Source organism: Lissotriton helveticus, chromosome 4_1 (assembly GCF_964261635.1).
Source record: "Lissotriton helveticus chromosome 4_1, aLisHel1.1, whole genome shotgun sequence".
Taxonomy (NCBI): domain Eukaryota; kingdom Metazoa; phylum Chordata; class Amphibia; order Caudata; family Salamandridae; genus Lissotriton; species Lissotriton helveticus.
In genome coordinates, this window is record NC_136063.1 from 2,140,644,439 (window position 1) to 2,140,663,582 (window position 19,144).

The following is a 19,144-nucleotide window of genomic DNA, read 5'->3' on the forward strand; positions in this document are numbered from 1 at the left end:
CGTGTAACTACGGTTTAGGGGAAGAAAAAACCCGTCCGGTGCAGCCTCGAGCCCGCTTCATTGGTGTGGCCTTCTCGTCATCCCCACCATTATGAAGAGGGCAGGCTTGCTTCTAAGTCCGTGAGGACGTTTTGTTGCATATGCACTGGACCCTGAAGAGTTTGTGCCCTGGAGAGTAGTGTATCCTCTTGCCCCCTTCTGATGGCACTCGTATGTTTGCCCGAGGCCATGGTGAGTAATCATGCATAGACAGTCTCGCCCGTGCCGACGCACGTGCACCCTCACCAGTTCCCCTTTTCCGTAACTCTGTGCGCTCAGCAAGTGTGTACCTCGAAACCTTCAGCCACGCCCATCCTTTCCTTTTTTTTTTTGCTCGATTCCCTTTTTCCCTTCCTCATTATGCGATGACTCAAGCAGCCGGCGCTATATATATATATTTTTAAATCTTTAGAGCATTAACCTACATTGAGTACAATACAAGAGAATTGGAAAATTAATTTCGCTCAAATTTATTTTCTAAATCTCCCTCTTAGGTGTTTCTCACTATACGGGTGTGGGACGCATCGCTGTAGCAACTATGGTCCAAATGGAGCATTTCTTTAAAGACATGAGTGAATAAATGTCACCGTATAAGGAGTCTTTCGGTGTGCACAATAAATATTATGGGAACAGTGTTCTCTGGTCCCAGTATGCTGTCAGGAAACTGACAGGTCCCAGTACCAATCGTGCAGTTAACGCACGCGCACACTAGCTTCCCCGCAATCCGACCCTCGCAAGTAGTTTCATGCCGGGGAAATTTAATAAATGGATGCAGCACATCTGAAAGTTATGCACAATATGGAAAAAAAACAACTACCACACGCGAACATCCATGACAGAATATAGTGTTTCAGTCAGAGATACTGCATCACAATACTCAAATTTGTGTTTTTGTCCGTATTTACCTTGCTTTCCTCAAAAGTCTCCTGAAGCTCGATAAATAGAAAATAAACCCAAGGAAGGACAGAGGCTGCCCGTCCTGAAACTGGAGAGATGAGAGACGCTCACAACCGGGAGAGAGGAGATAAGAGTTCACGCACTGATTTATACACCTGCACGAGCCGCGGCTCCGCGCCTGTGGACGGGTGACGCCATGCTGCTGAGTGATGCAGCCCGCGTCCAACACCTGGTAAAATATGCGCAGCACCGCACACTGAGTGAGTTCATTCATGCCACGCCGGGACGTGGACAGGACAGTAACTCTGTCTGCCCCCGGCGCGCGGCAATCCAATCTCCAGTGGAGTCCAGGGGCGTAGGAGACACTAAATTTCTGGGGGGGACAGGGACAACCTTTTGGACTTTCCAGTGCCCCGATTCAAATCGACCATTGTCTGGGAACCGTACACTCCGTTAAAAGAATACAATCGCATAGTTTTGTGGTGGAACATTGATAAAGGCAGGCATGTAGTCACAGTTTGCAAGTATGCTTCGATTCACAAAATAATTGGACCAAATGTGAAAAAACATGTTTTTGAATCTCACATCTTCATGCACACAGTAAACAAAGATGGGACGAAAAAAGAAGAATAAACTGAATGCTCTTACGACATGTGCATGATTGTGAGGGACTGTACAATTTACTTGTGAGGAAGCACATCTTTAACAACTGTCAAAATCAGCAACTGCACCAGTACATGGTGGACTCAGATCTGACCTCTCCCCAAGTATTGGTAAAGAAGGCAAACTAGTGGGTCTGTACCAGAGTGCAACAAATGTCTCATGGTAGTGCTGACCAGAAGAAGCAAGATTATTCTAAGGTCCACAAGAAAGGTGGGGAGAAATCTACAACCTCTTCCTACTCTAACAAAAACCTTGGTGCTATTTGTGTAAGGTAAAAGGTAAAAGGGCAAAGGATGCTGATTGCTCTAAGTCTAGCACCAATACTGCTACTACTACTACTAAACCTCCTAGTGCCCATAGCAATAGCACTGGTAGGGCCCCCAAGAGTTTAGCTGGGTTAACCTTGTGTACTAAAGTGGGCTCTGGCCTAGTCAGGACACCCACTCAGGCTGTTTTAGTTTGTGATGGTGGCACTGAGCTCGCCACCCTTATTGTAAAGTCCCACTAACTTAGGCAAATGCAGATAACAGCCTCTCATCAATGGTCAGGAAGCTGTGGCATACATGGACACATTGGGCCAGTGTCACTATGGTGACAGAAAAACTTGTCTCTACTGAGCAAATTCTATTTGGACAGATTTACCAAGTGACCAATGCTAACAATAGCAAGACAGATCATTCCATGGCAGATGTCGATCTCAGCTGGGATGGGGTAACTGGTCCAAAGAGAGTTGTGGCATCCCCTGACCAACCTGTGGACTGTCTACCGGGCAATCATTTGGAAACTTCAGCCTGGTCTAAAGTGAAGTTCATGACTCATGTAGAAATGATGGGAATTTCAGCCAGTGTATTTTCTGCCACTAGGGCTGCGGCCAAGAAGTTAGGCACAGTGGGAGCCCTGGATCCTGAAGAAATGGACCAGCCAGCTCCCAACAGATGGAGCAAGATGGTTAAAGATGTATCCTCCTCTCAGACTTACGATGAGAATCAGCCTCCTCAGGGAGATGTTCTCAGTCTTTGTGAAGGAGCTGTACTAGAGGAGCTTGGGCCAGACAAAGCAGAGCAACTAGGGTCAGGAGTCCTTCAAGGGAAGACTTCAGTCTGGAGCAGAAGGCCTGTCCCTCTCTTGAACAACTCAGTCATCAAGCTGCTGCTGAGCAAACAGGACATTTCAGCAGGTCCCACAGGACTTATCAGGAAGAAGGGCTCCTGTTTTCTGTAAGTAGAGACCCCAAGCCTGGTGCTACCAGGAGGTTGGTCATACCTACGAAGTTCAGGGGGGGTCTTATTGGCCCTGGCACACAACATTCCCCTTTCAGAACATCTTGGGCAAAGCAAGACTTGGTGCAGGCTTGTCTCTTACTTTCATTGGCCCCACATGTCGTGGCACCAGGGAGTTTTGTCAGTCCGGTGTCACCTGCCAAGCCAGTGGTAAGTCAGGTGGCACTACACAGGCCCCCCTAATCCCTCTGCCAGTGGTTATGGTTCTCTATGAGAGGGTAGGGATAGACATTGCAGGTCCCTTAAACCCTCCAACAGCATCTGGAGATAGTTTTATCTTAGTGGTGGTAGACCATGCCACAAGATATTCAGAGGCAATTCCCCCTAGGACCACTACAGCCCCTTCAGCGGTCAGGGCTCTCCTGGGAATCTTTTTCAGAGTTGGGTTCCCTAAGGAGATCTTTTCAGATAGAAGTACTAACTTCATGTCTAGTTACATCACTACTATGTTGAAAGAGTGCGGTGTAAACTATAAGCTTTCCACACCCTACCATCCACAGGACAATGGGGTTGTTGAAAGGTTCAACAAGGCCCTCAAAAGTATGATTATGTGACTCCTAGAAAAGCTGAAGTGAAAATGGGATGCCTTACTACCTGCCTTCTCTTTCCCTACAGAGAGGTTCCTCAGAAGGGGTGGGCTACAACCCATTTGAACTTCTGTTTGGACATCCAGTTAGGGGTCCATTATGTATGGTCAAAGAAGGATGGGAGCAACCTCTCAAGCCTCCTAAACACAGTAGACTATGTTCTGAGCCTGCGTTCTCACATGGCTGAGCATATGAAGGTGGCCAGCAAAAACCTTGAGGCCAGACAGAAGCTTCAGAAAGCTTGACATGACCTAAAAGCTGTACTCACTGTTTACTGGCCAGGACAGAAAGTGTTGGTGTTGTGGCCTGTGGCCCCAGCAGCTCTCTAAGACAAGTGGAGTTGCCCCAACTTGACCTAGATACTCCAAGAAGTCCCCACAGGGTACGTCATGTGAAACGCCTGAAACCTTTTGTCAACAGGGCTGACTTGAGCTTGCTCATGGCCACTGATGAGGGACAGGAGGAAGAGAGTGATCTTCACCCTAATCTCCTCTCTCAGGACCCTGTTGACAGATAAGTTGAAGGAGTAGCCTTGGCAGACAGCCTCACTGATCAACAGCAAGCAAGCTGGTTGTAGACAGGTTCTCAGATTTCTGGTCCCTTTTCTCAGACACCCAGTCAAACCACCTGGTGTACACATGAAGTGGACACAGGTGACAGCATGACTGTGAAAAGTAATATATACAGACAGCCTTTCAGAGACTGCATCAGGACAGAGGTCCAAAAGATGCCAGAGTTGGGAGTCATTGAGGCTTCAGATAGCCCTTGGGCTAGTCTTGTAGTTCTTGTAACAACATCTCACAGCAGGATGGTAAGAAAGAGATGAGTTTTTGTGATGACTATAGAGGCCTCAATGCAGTCACTAGGGCTAATGCCCATCCAATTCCAAGGGTAAATGAACTGATTGATACTTTGGCCACAGCCAAATATCTCAGTACATTTGACCTGGCTGCTGGTTATTTACAAATCAGACTCAAACCTAAAACAGCATTTTCAAACCCCCAAAGGACATTATCAATTTATTGTGATTACTTTTGGTTTAAAAAATGCACCTACCACATTTCAGAGGCTGGTGAATAAAGTCTTAACATGTCTGCAAGCTTGTAGTGCAGCATATCTAGTATTTAGCTGTCAGAAGGCATTTGATAACCTGAAGCAATCAATGTGCTCTGCTCCAATTCTGCAAAGTCTAGACTACTCAAAACCATTAATTGTCCATATAGATGCTTCTGAGATAGGGATAGGTGCAGTAGTGTCACTATTTAATGCAGAGGGCCTGGATCAACCCCAGCTTTTATAAGCAGAAAGTTGACCACCAGGGAGAAACGTTGGTTAGCTATTGAGAGGGAGGTCTTTGCTGTGGTCTGGACCTTACAGATGTTGAGGCCATACCTGTTTGGCACTCACTTCATTGTTCAGAAAGACCACACCCCTCTTATGGCTGAAACAGATGAAGGGTGAAAAACTAAAACTTTTGAGGTGGTCCATTTCCCTACAGGGGACGGACTTTTCAGTGGAACATAGACTTGGGAGTAAAAATGCCAACAAAGATGGACTTTCCAGATATTTCCACTATGACAATGAAGCCTCAAATGGGAAAGGTTAGCCTCATCCTTATGTTTGGGGCAGGGGGTATAGGAAAGCAGGATCTGCTTTCATTGTTTTTTCCTGGGGTCAGTGTGTTTTGACTGTAGTCTGCTGGGATCCTACTAATCAGGACGCCAGCAACTGTGCTCTATGCCCAAAATTGGCTCTGGTAAGTATTTTGGTACATCCACAATTGGCTACTGGTGTAACATTACACGTCGCTAGTATATGCCACTAAGGTACCCAGGACATAGGTACACCAGAGGCTCCAATGGGCTGCAGCATGTATTTTATCACATTGGGTAGTCCACTTAAACTTGACTACAGGCCTGCCTTACAGCCTGTGTGAGATAGTACTTGCACCCTTTCACAATAGCTATAAGTTCCTGATATCTGAGGTCACTGCACTTAAAAACTATGTCACCCCTAAGGTAGGCAGGATGCTTAGTTCAAAATGTGAGGGTGCCCCTACATGAGAAAGACACCCCTACAGGCCCGGAGTTGATTCTCCAGGCTTTGGAAGAGCAATCAGCCATTTTAAGGTATATAGAGGACATCAGTTATTATGAGATGTCTAATTAAATAACGGCTGCACTGGACCCGGTCATGTTTTGTATCAAACGTGTTGGAATCATACCCCAACACTGACTCTGGTGCTAGAAGAATGATCCCAAGTACTGGAGGCTCCTTAGATGACTTCCCTGTACTCCAAGTAACAGCCTTTCAGGGTCTGCCAGCAACCTAGTGCTGCTGACCACAGACACAATACTGCCCTCCTTCTCCTGAGCTGAACTTGAGCAAGGGAAAGTAGAGCAATAGGTTTCCTGTCACAGGGAGGTGTGACCTCCTCCCAGAGAGGATTTATTGTATTGGCCTGGGGTGGGGCGCTTGCCAGTGGCACCAGACTACTTTGAAGGGCCATATGTGTGCCTGCCTTGCATACTTCTATTTGAGACAGTCCAGGAACCCCTGGTTTCCACTCTGGTGCAAAACTGGACAAAGAAAAGGGAAGTATCCTCCCCTCTGTCCAGCCCCTCCTCTGGGAGGGACCCTTGAGTCATTCCAACACTTTCCCTAGGGTACTTAAGGGTGCCCCCGTGGGTAGATCCTCAGATTCTTTGCAGAACAAGACTCACCTCTGAAACCAAGACATTCTTGTACCGTTTGGGCACTTTGACTTTGTCGGACTTTGACTGGACACGAGACTGCATCATGGAAGACTCCTGCTGTTCCTGGTCTCACTGTTCTTCAAGTCTTCTGCGTCGTCTGTGTCTGTGCATCACTAAAGTTCTCCAGAAGGCCTTTGGGCATCAAGGACATCCGATGTAATCTCCCTTGGCGTAAGGGAGTCACTCCACTGCATCTGCAGGCACCGCAACAAAGCTGACCGGTCTACTGCTCCTGTCCTCTAACGGACTTCCCGCAGCCAAGCAACACAGGTGGTGGTTCTACAGCCCCTAGAGGCCAGACCTGTCTTCTCTGCAATTTTGAAGACAGTATAGCTCATGGAAGCCGTTGGGATCAAACTCATGTGCACTGCGATGAATTGCTGTTGCCAAGGCATGTTGGCTCTGCACTCAAGAGATATTTGGGCTGCAAGACGATTCACACTGTAGCACTTCATCCCTCAAAGATCAACATCCTTACTGCATCCTCTGCACCGTGGGCCTCCATCTTTTGTGAGCTGCCTGAGGACCTCTTGCAACTCCTGTGCATTTGGTATGTGGGTCCTTTCAAGGGTCTTCCTTTGCTTCAGTGGGCTCCCCTGCTTGCTCAGGGCTTGCTCTGACTCTCCTGCACTTGGTGAGTCGCTTGGATCTTACTGGTCCCAATGTTTGCATCTTTTTGCTTTCTGCGCCATTTGCGGCTACCAAGGCTTGTTGGTCCTCCCGCTACACACCGACCACGTGAACACCGACACCCAATATGGGACAGCTAGTGCATGGCTCCTGGTCTTCCTCAGCATTTTCTGGTCCTCGCAGCTGCAGAAACACGGTCACCGTCTTCACTCTTGAACCTCCCACCATCGGTAGGGATTGTGCTTCTGTGCCTCCTGGTCACTTCTGAGTGGCATAGACTCTATCCCCACTGCTTTCAGGTTCTCTTCTTCAAGAATCCATTATTGGATTCCACCAGACTCCTTCACATGCTTCGTCAGAGGCATCTTCTTTGAAGTCTTCCTTTGTCACCATAAGGGTTGCCTGTATTAGTGCACGGTGCATCACTCCAGAGAGTGTGCACCATATCCTAAGCCTGCCTCCCACAACCACCAACACCAGTTCTCTAATATACATCTCCCAACAGGGCACAAGTCCTAAAAAAAAAGTGGTGGACTCGAGGCCCAGCAGCTAGTCTAAGCAGCCGTGCACCCTTGGGCTTCTGACAACAAGCCTGAGGGCCCTCGAAGGAGCAACCCTCAGATACAGGACAGGAGAAGAACAGCACGGGCCTTCACCAGAGCATCCATCACAGGAAATTGAGGCAAAGCACTGTGGCTAACAACACAGCACCTGTCTTTTGGTTTGAACAAGTCTTCCTTGTCTCGCCGTTTTTCATGCCTTTACGTTTTATTGTGAACAGTCTGCTTGTCAATTTTTTTACTTAACAGCCTGCCCCCTTTACACCGCTATTCTGATCCATACTGTCTTACTTTAAAGTGGTAGACAGTCTGTCTGTGCCTATTTACAATGCTCTCCTGCTACCAGAGGCCTATCAGTGTGTCATGGACCCCAGTGAAAGAATGAAAATGGGCCCTTCAGGCCAGTGGGTCCCAGCAACCCTGTGTGCTGTGTACAGTATGCCCTCATCTCTCTTTACACTACTCTTCTGGTTTACAGCCTACTTGTGGGTCTACACTTCTATCCCTTATATGCAGTCTATTTTTTTACCCTCTTTACACTGATGTGGCTTGTCTGCATTTAGAATACAGCTCTGGTGTGTACAGTCTGCCCTGTATCATTTTTCCGCTACTTTCATGGTGTGTACAGTCTGGTATGGACTTTTTTTATGCCGCTTTCATGCATATACAGTCTGCCATCCAACAAATTCAAGTGGCCAGGATACCAGATGTGGCCTAACGTATAGAGCTTCTGACTTTCCAACTGGGCACTCAGGTTAAAGTCCCGGCTTTGGCTCACTATGCTGTGACTCTGGGCAAAGCATTTAATTTCCCCATACCTGGAAAAAACATGAATCTGACTTGTGTACTATAATCTAGTGTTCACATGAATCACTGTGATCCCCTTCGGCCAGGTTTGCGCAATAAGAAAACTACAAAAGTGGATAAAATGGTGGGTGGACATGGACACCCTGGGACATGTCTCAATGCCCAGACTTCCCCTCGCAAGCCAGGGCCTTTGTAATACAATCTAGCCTTTCAAGCCACCAGTAACAGGCCTGCCACCCAGGCATCGTCTAAGCAGGCAGACTGTTAGGCTATTAGGCAAAATGTTACTGCTAAGAAAGCATAGCAACCGAACATATCCTCCCACTCAAGAAGCCACTCTCCATCCATTTCACCACTGGCCATCTGTGCTCCTTTGCTTCGTGAAGGTCTGATACACAAGGGCCTAACCTGCTAATTCTTTGTCTTTGTGTTTTACAGAGCATCAGATGTCATTTTTTCGCCTTTCATTCTAGAAGTCTCATTGATTTAAGCACCGTGCACTAGCTGTGCTTCATGTAGCCTTGCACCTGTCACTGTGTGTGCCGCACAATGCCTTTCAGCAGTGTGCACCTAATGCATTCTGGGCACCTCTTCATATTCCTCTACTTTGTGTGCCTCTAGCCCAAATATCTTTCTTGTTTTCAGGAATGCAGTAAATAGCACATTTTAAATCTCATGTGCTCAGAGCGCCATGAATCTGAGTCCCTTAAAAAGCATTACACCACCATTGTTTTCCCGCATAACTCAAAATAAAAAAGTTTGTTGGGGCACCCACAGAGATGGTCGCACTGGGCGCCACCAACTCTAAAGCCGGCCCTGCAGTCAGCAATCAACAAACTTCCGCTCTTCCTTGAACTGGTAATGCAGACTGCAAGCAACGGTGGCAAGGGAGAGGTGTGAAAACAATCCTGTAGCTTTTGCTGCATGACAAAAGGGAAGGTCACAGGTCAAGTACAGGGCCATTAGCACATCAGCACATCAAAACACTCGCGCTTTGACATATTAATGGCCCTGCCACAGACAGGGGACAGAGGGGTAATTCTTTTGTCACCTCACCCTTGTCCCCCGCATCCCCCCGACTACAAAATCTGGGGGGGATATGTCCCCCGCGTCCCCCACACTTCCTACACCCATGGTGGAGTCCCTGCGCTTATGTCCTACCAATCCAACACTTTCCTCCACAACCAGGACATGAGGTCACATCCCTCCCCCTCCCCGGCGGCACCAGTAGCCAACCACTGCTGAGAGGGCAGGCCAAGCCCGCCGCGGATTAGGTGTCTGAATGGGCACAGGACTGCCACTCGGCCGGGTGACGTCAGGGCTGTATTGAGTGACTCAGCCTCGCCCACACCGAGGGCGGGAATTTGATCAATACATTTCACCATACATTGTTGTTGCAGCAGCAGTGAGTGCATAAGATCATTATTAACTGCACTGGGTGTCATAGGTCGGCGCACTGCGCGCTAGCAATTTGGCATAGCCAGTTACTTACTTCAGCGTGTCTGGTACAGAAGAGACAGTGCAATTAAAATGCGTGAAAAAGCATTTCAGTGCAGTGATGAGGATCACCACACTGAAATGCGTTAGAGTCATGTCCGTTGCGTGATACTTGGCAGGACTGTAACCATATGTGCATTGCCAAAGCAAAAAGATGCAAGGTGTGGCAGGTAGACACCAGACCTGGTTTTGTAGACGAAAATAAGACACCACAGCAAACCCACCACAAGGTTATAACCACCATGCAGGTGACTCACGTATTTCACTGAGGATGTAACCTAACAATAACCACCCAAACAACAAATAAACACCACATGCACACACAGATATACTCTCAATTCCAAGCATAAAACAAACCTCATAGTAAAATAGATTACAGCAATGGCAATGACACACATACAATGATAGCCTCTGAGCCTATTAAACACATGTAATTCTATATCAAAATAAACAAAATAGAAGAAAAAGAGAGTTCTAGTCTTTGCTGGAGCAGCAAAGTAGATGAAAGAATTCCAGAATATGGGGATTATTATACAGAACAGCTGTTATTTATTGTTGCTCTATCACATTCATTAATATATTACGCCTAAAAACAGAGCCCCCTAGAGACACTCTGTCTACTGTGAAGCCTCAGGAGCTGTGGGCAGCAGTTGTGCAGAAAAGGTTTACCTAAAATGAGGTTATGGCTCTCTGCCCTCTCAAGTCAAGTCAAGTCAATAATACTTTTATTAGATTTCGTTAAAAATCGTAAAAGATTGTAAAAGCACGTTATACACAATGATCTAAAAGTGGTGGTTTGAGAGATGCAAAGGATAAAAACACTCTGTCGTCATTACTCAATCCTCATCAACAGTTGAAATAAGAAATATTAAATTTATCATCAGTGCAATTTAAAAATGCTAGGATATTCATTGAGAAGAAATCATAAAATAGTGCAGGGGCCCTCGCAGTGCCTCTGCTCCATCACCCTCTCTCGCTGCGTAGGTAAAAAACTGCTGTACAATTTACCCCCTACTCCAAAAAATGTGTGTCCATTTGGGCCTGCTACCACCAGGAAGAAAGCCTGCGGATTTGGATCCAGTATTCCTGGGTCAACGTGTCATTCCCCACTCCCGGGAACAAAACTGGTACTTCCTGTTAACTCACTGTTAGACACATGCTGGAATTGTTAATTCCGGCCCTGGCATATTCTTCCTGATTTAATGGGTAACTTATAGTGGGGGCCTCCTTGCCTTTACATTGGTGTTTAAGGATTTTCAATTTACAGATCAGTAGTGGTCTAGTGAGTCATTACCACAATACAGGTGCTGCTTCTGAGATATTGTTACCACCAATAATTTAGAATTGTCTCTTCCCCACAGACAATGGTTCTTTGTACAAAATGTTGAAAATTGGACGTTGTCGGATTCTACATTATCTCTATGTTATAAAAGTGATTTGTCAAAAAGAATTTGTCTCCTTTTAATTGTACATGTGTTTAGGAAGCTCACTTTAATGGAAAAAGAAGTTCTGCCATCTTTAGACCTTAAAATATCTTCCCTTCTCCCTGTATTGTCCTGAGAAGGTGTCAGTGATGTAGGTGTCTGCCGTCAGGGTACATGTCTCGGAATCTCATATTTTCTAAGAAACTCAGAAACATCCCAGCTATATTGAGAAAATAAGCGATAATTTGTTTAACACCTGCCAATTGACAGTGTCATGTAACCTAGGTTCAGAAGGTTTTCCATCCTACTGTTGTCAGCTTCATTTATTATTGCATTTATATCATATGAGACTCAGTAATTGTATTTGTGCCTCCATTTTGAAATTGGTTTCTTACTGATTGTTGTGTTCTCATCCTGCAGGTCATATGCGTCAGATATAGGTGATCACTCCTACCCCGCCAGTCCGAACCATATAGTTCAACAAGTGATAGCCCCTGTGCCACATATGCTAACAGAAAACAAAGAGATCATGTTGGTAGCCAATCAGCTGCAAGAACATAGCTACCGCCCGCCATCTACAGGAAACCGCCAAAACAGTCTTAACAGAGTCCTGCAACCTCACGTACCACAGCCACAAGAGGCCATTTTAAATGGACCCAGACCTCAAATAATTAAAGATTATGGGTATGGAAATTTAACACTACTCATGTTTTTCATTGTGATTTTCTGTGTTAATAGCAGTTCTAGGCCCTAACGGTGTGAGCTGGGTTTGGGGGGGGGGAATGTCAATCACAGATCTTCTCATTCAAAATAATTTGGTCTACTTTGCTTTATCACCATCATATAACACACTATATGGTTTTAAGATAAGATACACAGCAATAAAAAGGTCTATTTTCATACCAAATGATGCATGAACGTTTACACCTTTCTGGAGGAAGTATATTTCGGTGAAAGGACAGTAAAAGGCCCATTTACTTTTGTAATAGTTAAGTTTATCCCTCTTTCTCCAAGCCAGAAGTTCCAACTGATGACTGCCTACTAGCCCAGAGTTTGTAATAATCAACCCCATATTTACTATGGTTTATTGCTAGCATTTGTGGTTAGTTCCATGTGGCGTTTCCTATAGCATTGTTACGAAACGCAAGTTATCTTCTAATTCCATCGATGTTACATATCCCTACGCATAAGAGAAAGCTGGCTAGTGTGGATACCTACCAATAATCCTTAATGAAAGGAAGATGATAACGTCTCAGAATCCCCAGGGTCATATTATGTTGATCTGCCTACATTATATATTTGCCCAAAAAACACTCCTGTCCTGCCAGCAAGAAGACTTTTGCTGAATTGATCCTTGTCAAGCTGGGGAGATCTTTAGATGTGGCAGAGGGTACGACCCATGGTCAGTGCAAGTGGGTCATCTACTTCCTCTGTGGTGTGGCAGTATACCTGCTGGGGTTTAAATGACCTCATTTCTTTTCCAAAAAATGCATAAGGTTGCAGCAGTGTATACTCATGGCACTGAAGATACTACTAGATTCCTCACCCCCTTAACAGAAAGAAATGTTCGGTCCAAAACAAAATGCCCAGTTCCAACTGTCCTTGGAATTTCTTTGTAGCATCTTTCTTCCTTTGTCTACAGAAACATCTCACAGGGGAGATGTTTCAAAGGAGTAGATTAGAGAACTGTCCAGTTGTAACGGGTCCCCAGTGTTTCCGCTTCTTCTGTTTCTAGGACGTTTTGTACTCATCAGCCACAGGAGATAGAGGCGTTCAGTGAGAGCTTCAGGCCACACTTGCACATGGCCCTTTAAGTCCTTGGGTCTCTCCATAAGCAAGCAGTACTAGCCATAGAGCAGATTTATGGGCCCAGATAGGCACAACAGAGTTGCAAGCATCCTTCTTCCTAAACCTCAGGGTGGTACTTTAGGATTCTTCAGTGAAACAGCCAGGAGTTTCTATTCTGGCACTAGGACATGTTTGGCATTCCAAAGGTAAAACTAAGGTCCTCTTTACATGTCGATTGGAATTCCTATTCTGACCCAAAGCGTACATTTTCAGCACTTATAGTAATTACACATTTTGTAGTTTCAAAACACATCCACCTCTGACATATAGTTGGATATGATGTCGAAAATTAGTCAGAATTGAGGAAAAAGATGTGAAGATTGGGTTAGTGAAATAGATGGCCGTGTGCATTTCCTCATTCTGTATGGACTCATTGGAGATAATTTATTTTCCCATGCTAATTGCCACCTATAATTAACAACCAACTCGTAATGAGGGCCCAAACATTACATTTCGTGCAGCATAATGGCACATTCAGTGTTCCAGGGATACGCATTCTGTGAAATATATCGTACAGTTCCTTTCAACAGAGAAGCCCAAATTGGCCCAAATCTCCTTTACTTGTGCTGGGTTCCAGAAAACTCCAAACTACAGTCTGGGTTGGTCCTGTAATATTCACAGGAAATCTACACCTCTAAACACCCATCTTTTTCAAACAGTACATATGGATTGTAACTCCAAACTTCTGGGGCTAGTCTTCCAACTCAGAATCGGTCGCTCCCTACAGACCCTGGTCTCCAGTGCCTACTCTGGCTGGGTATCATAGTGCTGCTCTGCTGCAAAGTGCCTTTATTGCCTGGATTCATCGTAGCGCTGCTCTGCTGCACTGCATTCAATAGCGCTTGACTGTGCCTGCTCGCATTATTTTTATTAATTGTCTTTATTGCCTGGACTCAAGCGATGGTATTTTTATCTTTTGCCCCATTCCTTAAGCGCAACTTAATTCCACAGCGTAACTTAATTAATTATTTCCCCCAACCGGTTTGCGGTTTCGTTTCTGCCGCCATTGTTGTTGTTGTTGTGCCCGGAGCCCGCCCTCTCCACCACGCACCCGCCTCCCAGCTGCTCCTCCCTCGCCCCTTCCCCCTCTACCATCCACATATGACAGATGCTTTTGCGCGTAGCGTTCACGCGCAGCGGTCGCGCCGAAGGTGCGCCAAAGGTAAGCCCGTCTACGCCCGTCCACGCCTGGACCGCGCCCAGCGCCAGACCCCCTGGTCCCCGCAAACCGCACTCCTCCCGCATAACGTTTGACGCCGCCACCCTCCTAGCCCTCAACCCCGGACGCACACCACAATGCTTCGAGGCTGCCCCAGGACGCACCCACGGTCCCTTCGCCTGCCACTCCTGCAAATTTGCCTGCATCAATACCCACACCAAATGCACGACCTCCAAACACAGCTCCGACTCTAACCACCTGAAATGCATCCTACTAAACACCCGCTCGATCCATAAACACGCCACAGAACTCTGGGACCTACTCGACACTGCGTCACTAGACATCGCCTTCCTTACAGAAACCTGGATGAACGCATCATCAGCACCCGACATCGCCATAGCCATCCCGGACGCTTACAAGATCATCCGAAAAGACCGTACCAACCAAACAGGAGGCGGCATCGCCATCGTCCATAAGAACACCATCAGAATCACGACCAGCTCCGACGATAACCTTGCAACCGCCGAACACCTCCACTTCCAGATCCACACCGACCCCAGGACCACACTCAGAGGCACCCTCATCTACAGACCACCAGGAACCCGTAAACAATTCAGCGAAGACATCACCGACTTCATCAGCCCACATGCCCTCCCCTCCGAGAACTACATTCTACTGGGAGACTTCAACTTTCACTTAGAAAAGAAAAACGACTGCAACACCACCACCCTTCTGGACAACCTGGCCACTCTCGGACTCAAACAACTTGTTGACACCCACACCCACTTAGCCGGACACACGCTCGACCCTATCTTCTCCTCCAGCAAACACATCTCCTTCGATCATACCACAGCTCTCCATTGGACAGACCACAGTTGTGTTCACTTCAACTACAATAAGACCACGACCCACAACCCCCCACAACCTATTCCTCGAAGAAACTGGAACAAAATCACCACCGACCAACTCCTCACATCACTCAACCAAAACCCTCCAGCCCTCTCATCGGACCCAAACGAAGCTGCCACCAAACTCAAACAATGGATCACCCACAGCGCTGACGAATTAGCACCCCTGAAAAACCACCAAACCAAACAGGGTAGCAATAAAGCCCCCTGGTTCAACGATGACCTTAAGATTTCCAAGAAACTATGCCGTACCCTCGAAAAAACATGGAGAAAAAACCCAACCACTGACAATCTGACCACCTTCAAGGCAGCCACCCGCAAACACCACCAACTGATCCGATCCACCAAGAAATCAGCATTCAAGGATCGACTCGACAACAACGCCCACAACAGCAAGGAACTATTCAACATCGTCAAAGAATTTACCAACCCCACCGCAGCCTCTAACGACATTACTCCCTCCCAAGACCTCTGCGACTCTCTATCCTCCTTCTTCTACAACAAAATCGCCGACATACATAACAGTTTTAAGAACATTTCAAAAAAACAGCCCACCCCACCCACCTCCAAACCCAAACCGCTCTCTAACAACCTTAGTGCCTGGAACCCAATCACCACTGAAGACACCATCCACCTAATGAACTCCATCCATTCAGGTTCGCCAACCGACCCCTGTCCCCACCACATCTTCAACAAAGCAGACTCCATCATCGCACCCCATCTCCGTGATGTCATCAACTGCTCCTTCAACTCCGCTACCTTCCCAGAAAGCTGGAAACACGCCGAACTCAGTGCCCTCCTGAAGAAACCCACAGCTGACCCCTCTGAACTTGAGAACTACCGCCCCATCTCCCTCCTCCCATTCCCTGCCAAAGTCATTGAGAAAGCCGTTAATAGCCAGCTCGCCAACTTCCTTGAATCCAACAACTCCCTCGACCCCTCACAATCCGGCTTTCGAGCCAAACACAGCACCGAAACCGCCCTCATTGCAGCGACAGATGACATCCGAACGCTTCTGGATAACGGAGAAACAGTTGCCCTCATCCTACTTGACCTCTCCGCCGCCTTCAACACAGTCTGTCATAGCACCCTCATGCAACGCCTCAGCAACGTCGGAATACAAGGAAAAGCCTTGGACTGGATCATCTCGTTCCTCGCCGGGAGAACCCAGAGAGTCCGACTCCCCCCATTCAAATCAGAGGCTACCGAAGTCATCTGCGGAGTCCCACAAGGATCATCACTCAGTCCCACCCTCTTCAACCTTTACATGAATCCCCTCGTATCCATCGCGCGACAACACAACCTCAACATCATCTCCTACGCCGACGACACCCAGCTGATCCTTTCCCTCACCAAGGACCCTAACACCGCCAAGACCAATCTTCATGAAGGCATGAAAGAAGTAGCCGAATGGATGAAAAACAGCCGCCTAAACTTAACTCAGACAAAACGGAAGTCCTCATCCTAGGATCTTCACCTTCTGCCTGGGACGACTCTTGGTGGCCATCGGCCCTGGGCACAGCACCCATACCCACAGACCACGCACGCAACCTGGGCTTCATCCTAGACTCCTCCCTCTCGATGACCAGACAAGCTAACGCCGTCTCATCCTCTTGCTTCAACGTACTCCGCATGCTCAAAAAAATCTTCCGTTGGATCCCCACTGAAACAAGAAAGACGGTCACCCACGCACTGGTCACAAGCCGACTGGACTATGGAAACACCCTCTACGCCGGAACCACAGCCAAATTACAGAAAAAACTCCAACGCATCCAAAACGCATCTGCCAGACTCATACTGGACATTCCACGCCAAGCTCACATTACCGGCCACCTGAAAGACCTCCACTGGCTTCCCGTCAACAAGAGAATAACGTTCCGTCTCCTCACACACGCTCACAAGGCCCTCTACAAACTAGGACCCGAATACCTCAACACACGACTGTCCTTCTACACACCCACCCGCCAACTAAGATCCTCCAACCAAGCGCTTGCCACAGTTCCGCGCATCCACAGATCCACCATGGGAGGAAGATCCTTCTCCTACCTGGCAGCCAAGACCTGGAACTCTCTCCCCACCCACCTCCGCCTCACACAGAACCACATTTCCTTCAGAAAGGAACTTAAAACATGGCTATTCGATAAATAATGCACCCCCTCCCACAAGCGCCTTGAGACCCTATGGGTGAGTAGTGCGCTATACAAATTTATGAACTTGAACTTGAACTTGAACTCAGAATAGCAGTGTGTCAAAGGGCTATTCACGGGCAGATGACCTTGGCCAACCACCTCCGTTGCTATCCGTCCCAGGTGTGAAAAGCAAGAGACAAGACAGGATTGTGAATCCCATTGTGTTTATCCCTGCAGCCAAAAACGATATTTCAAAAACAATTGAAGCATTGTTGGCCAATAGTCCTTCTTTACAGGACTATCTATACACTGGGCATTTGAGGTGGATATGATGTTCCTCCAAAGGGGTTACAGAATAAGCCTTTTAATCCGGGTTTAAAAGAAACATTGCAATTCTGAAAACGTGCTACATATTAGGTGTTAGGGTGTGAAGGCTTTACTTCATTCTGATACCAGATATCTGCATTTTGTAAAACTGCATAAATCCTCTCTGGACCAACATTTGATTTTCCAGGGGGCAGGTATTGCCATATGAGGCTAAAATTGCTTTTCTTTTTATACAGATGACATATTGAGCAGGTCTAAAGTATTAAAATGCAAAAATGCTAGAATGACAAAGAAAAAATATAGACTACCTCGGCAAAAGGAGGATGTCCTGACATTGTGGGAGTTTATTTGGGGGTAGGAGCCGGTGCCAGCCTTGGGAGTACTCCTGCCAGCATGCAAAAAAATCAGGACTTAGTGCAAAGGGTATCTGAACACTTAGGAAAATCTGAAGCTCGGTTTACAGTTTACTAAAGTGCGAGTTAGTTGTAGGCAGTATCTGATGAATGAACAATGGTTGTTTCCGGCAAAAAAGGTTTTTAAACGAAGAAAAAAGTATGCGTGGTAGCATGCATCTAGATGGCAAACAGAAAGTAAAGTCCCAGCATCCATGCCACCTTGGACCAGGGGTTTTAGGAGCAATAACAAAAGGCAAATATGGCTCCTCGGTTTTTTAGGGTTTCACATCACACTGACTCCATCCCCTATGAAAGCCTACCAGAGGACATGGCCTATCTAGCCTTCTCCCTTTTCTTTCTCTGCACATGGCAACCTATCTTGCTTGCTTCTCTGAAGGATAGTGTTAGAAGCACAACTCGCTGAAGCAAATGTCAGTCTTTCAGGCGATTCAACGATGGGGAAATGTCACCGAGGCGGACTAACGGATGCTATGGTGGGAAAGTCTCAAAAGGAAGATGTCTCAAAGTATGTTCTCTCTGTAGTTGAAGTGGTTTACAGATACACGTACGTGGATTTGAGCCACGTCACAGTAAATCACACTGGGCCCGATTCACAAAGCTAACGTACACTTTTGTGTAATCTACACCTTTGAGTAAGTTTACTACATTTTTACGGTTCACAAAATCCAAGTGTAAATGTGGAACTTACCCTTAGATTTTGTGAATAGTGAAAAAGTTGTAAACTTACTTAAACATGTAAATTACTCAAACATGTATAGCCCCCTAGGCCCTTCAGTTGGAAGGAAATATGTAAGTTACACGTTTGGAGGTAATGTACACTCCGCTTTCGCAAATAGCCAAAAAGCAATAATCTTAGACAAAAGTGTAAATTATTCAAAAGGATAAGTTATCTTTGCGAATCAAGTCCACATTGTTCAGGAAAGTGACTGCTCTATGTGACTTCAAAATCTATATAAGCATCTGTTTTTAATCAACCATGACAGGATTTTTACTTTTTTCAGAATGAGTGACATCATTTATACTCCTAGGTGACAGACATTATGCTCAGCAAAGTAACTATAACCTCCCATTGTTGGATAATTCCTGACTGCGAAATTGGCAGCCAATTACCTCCTGCTAGAAAATATTCGGCAAGGTGTTTCTTTGTGCAAATAAACATATTGGTTGTAGTCTTATGTCTTTGAGTGCATTTGTCATCCAGATGTAGGGAATCAGCA

The 19,144-nt window shown here is 46.5% G+C and overlaps 1 protein-coding gene across 2 annotated transcripts in view; it reads left to right on the top strand.

Moving 5' to 3' along the window:
* LOC144829578 (actin-binding protein WASF3-like) overlaps positions 1-19,144 on the top strand; it is a 233,953-nt gene that overhangs the window by 181,937 nt on the left and 32,872 nt on the right. For both annotated transcript variants that reach the window (XM_078688839.1, XM_078688840.1), the window contains exon 6: positions 11,561-11,824. In XM_078688839.1, coding sequence (XP_078544965.1) covers positions 11,561-11,824 — 264 coding nt within the window. The remainder of the gene's footprint in view (positions 1-11,560; positions 11,825-19,144) is intronic.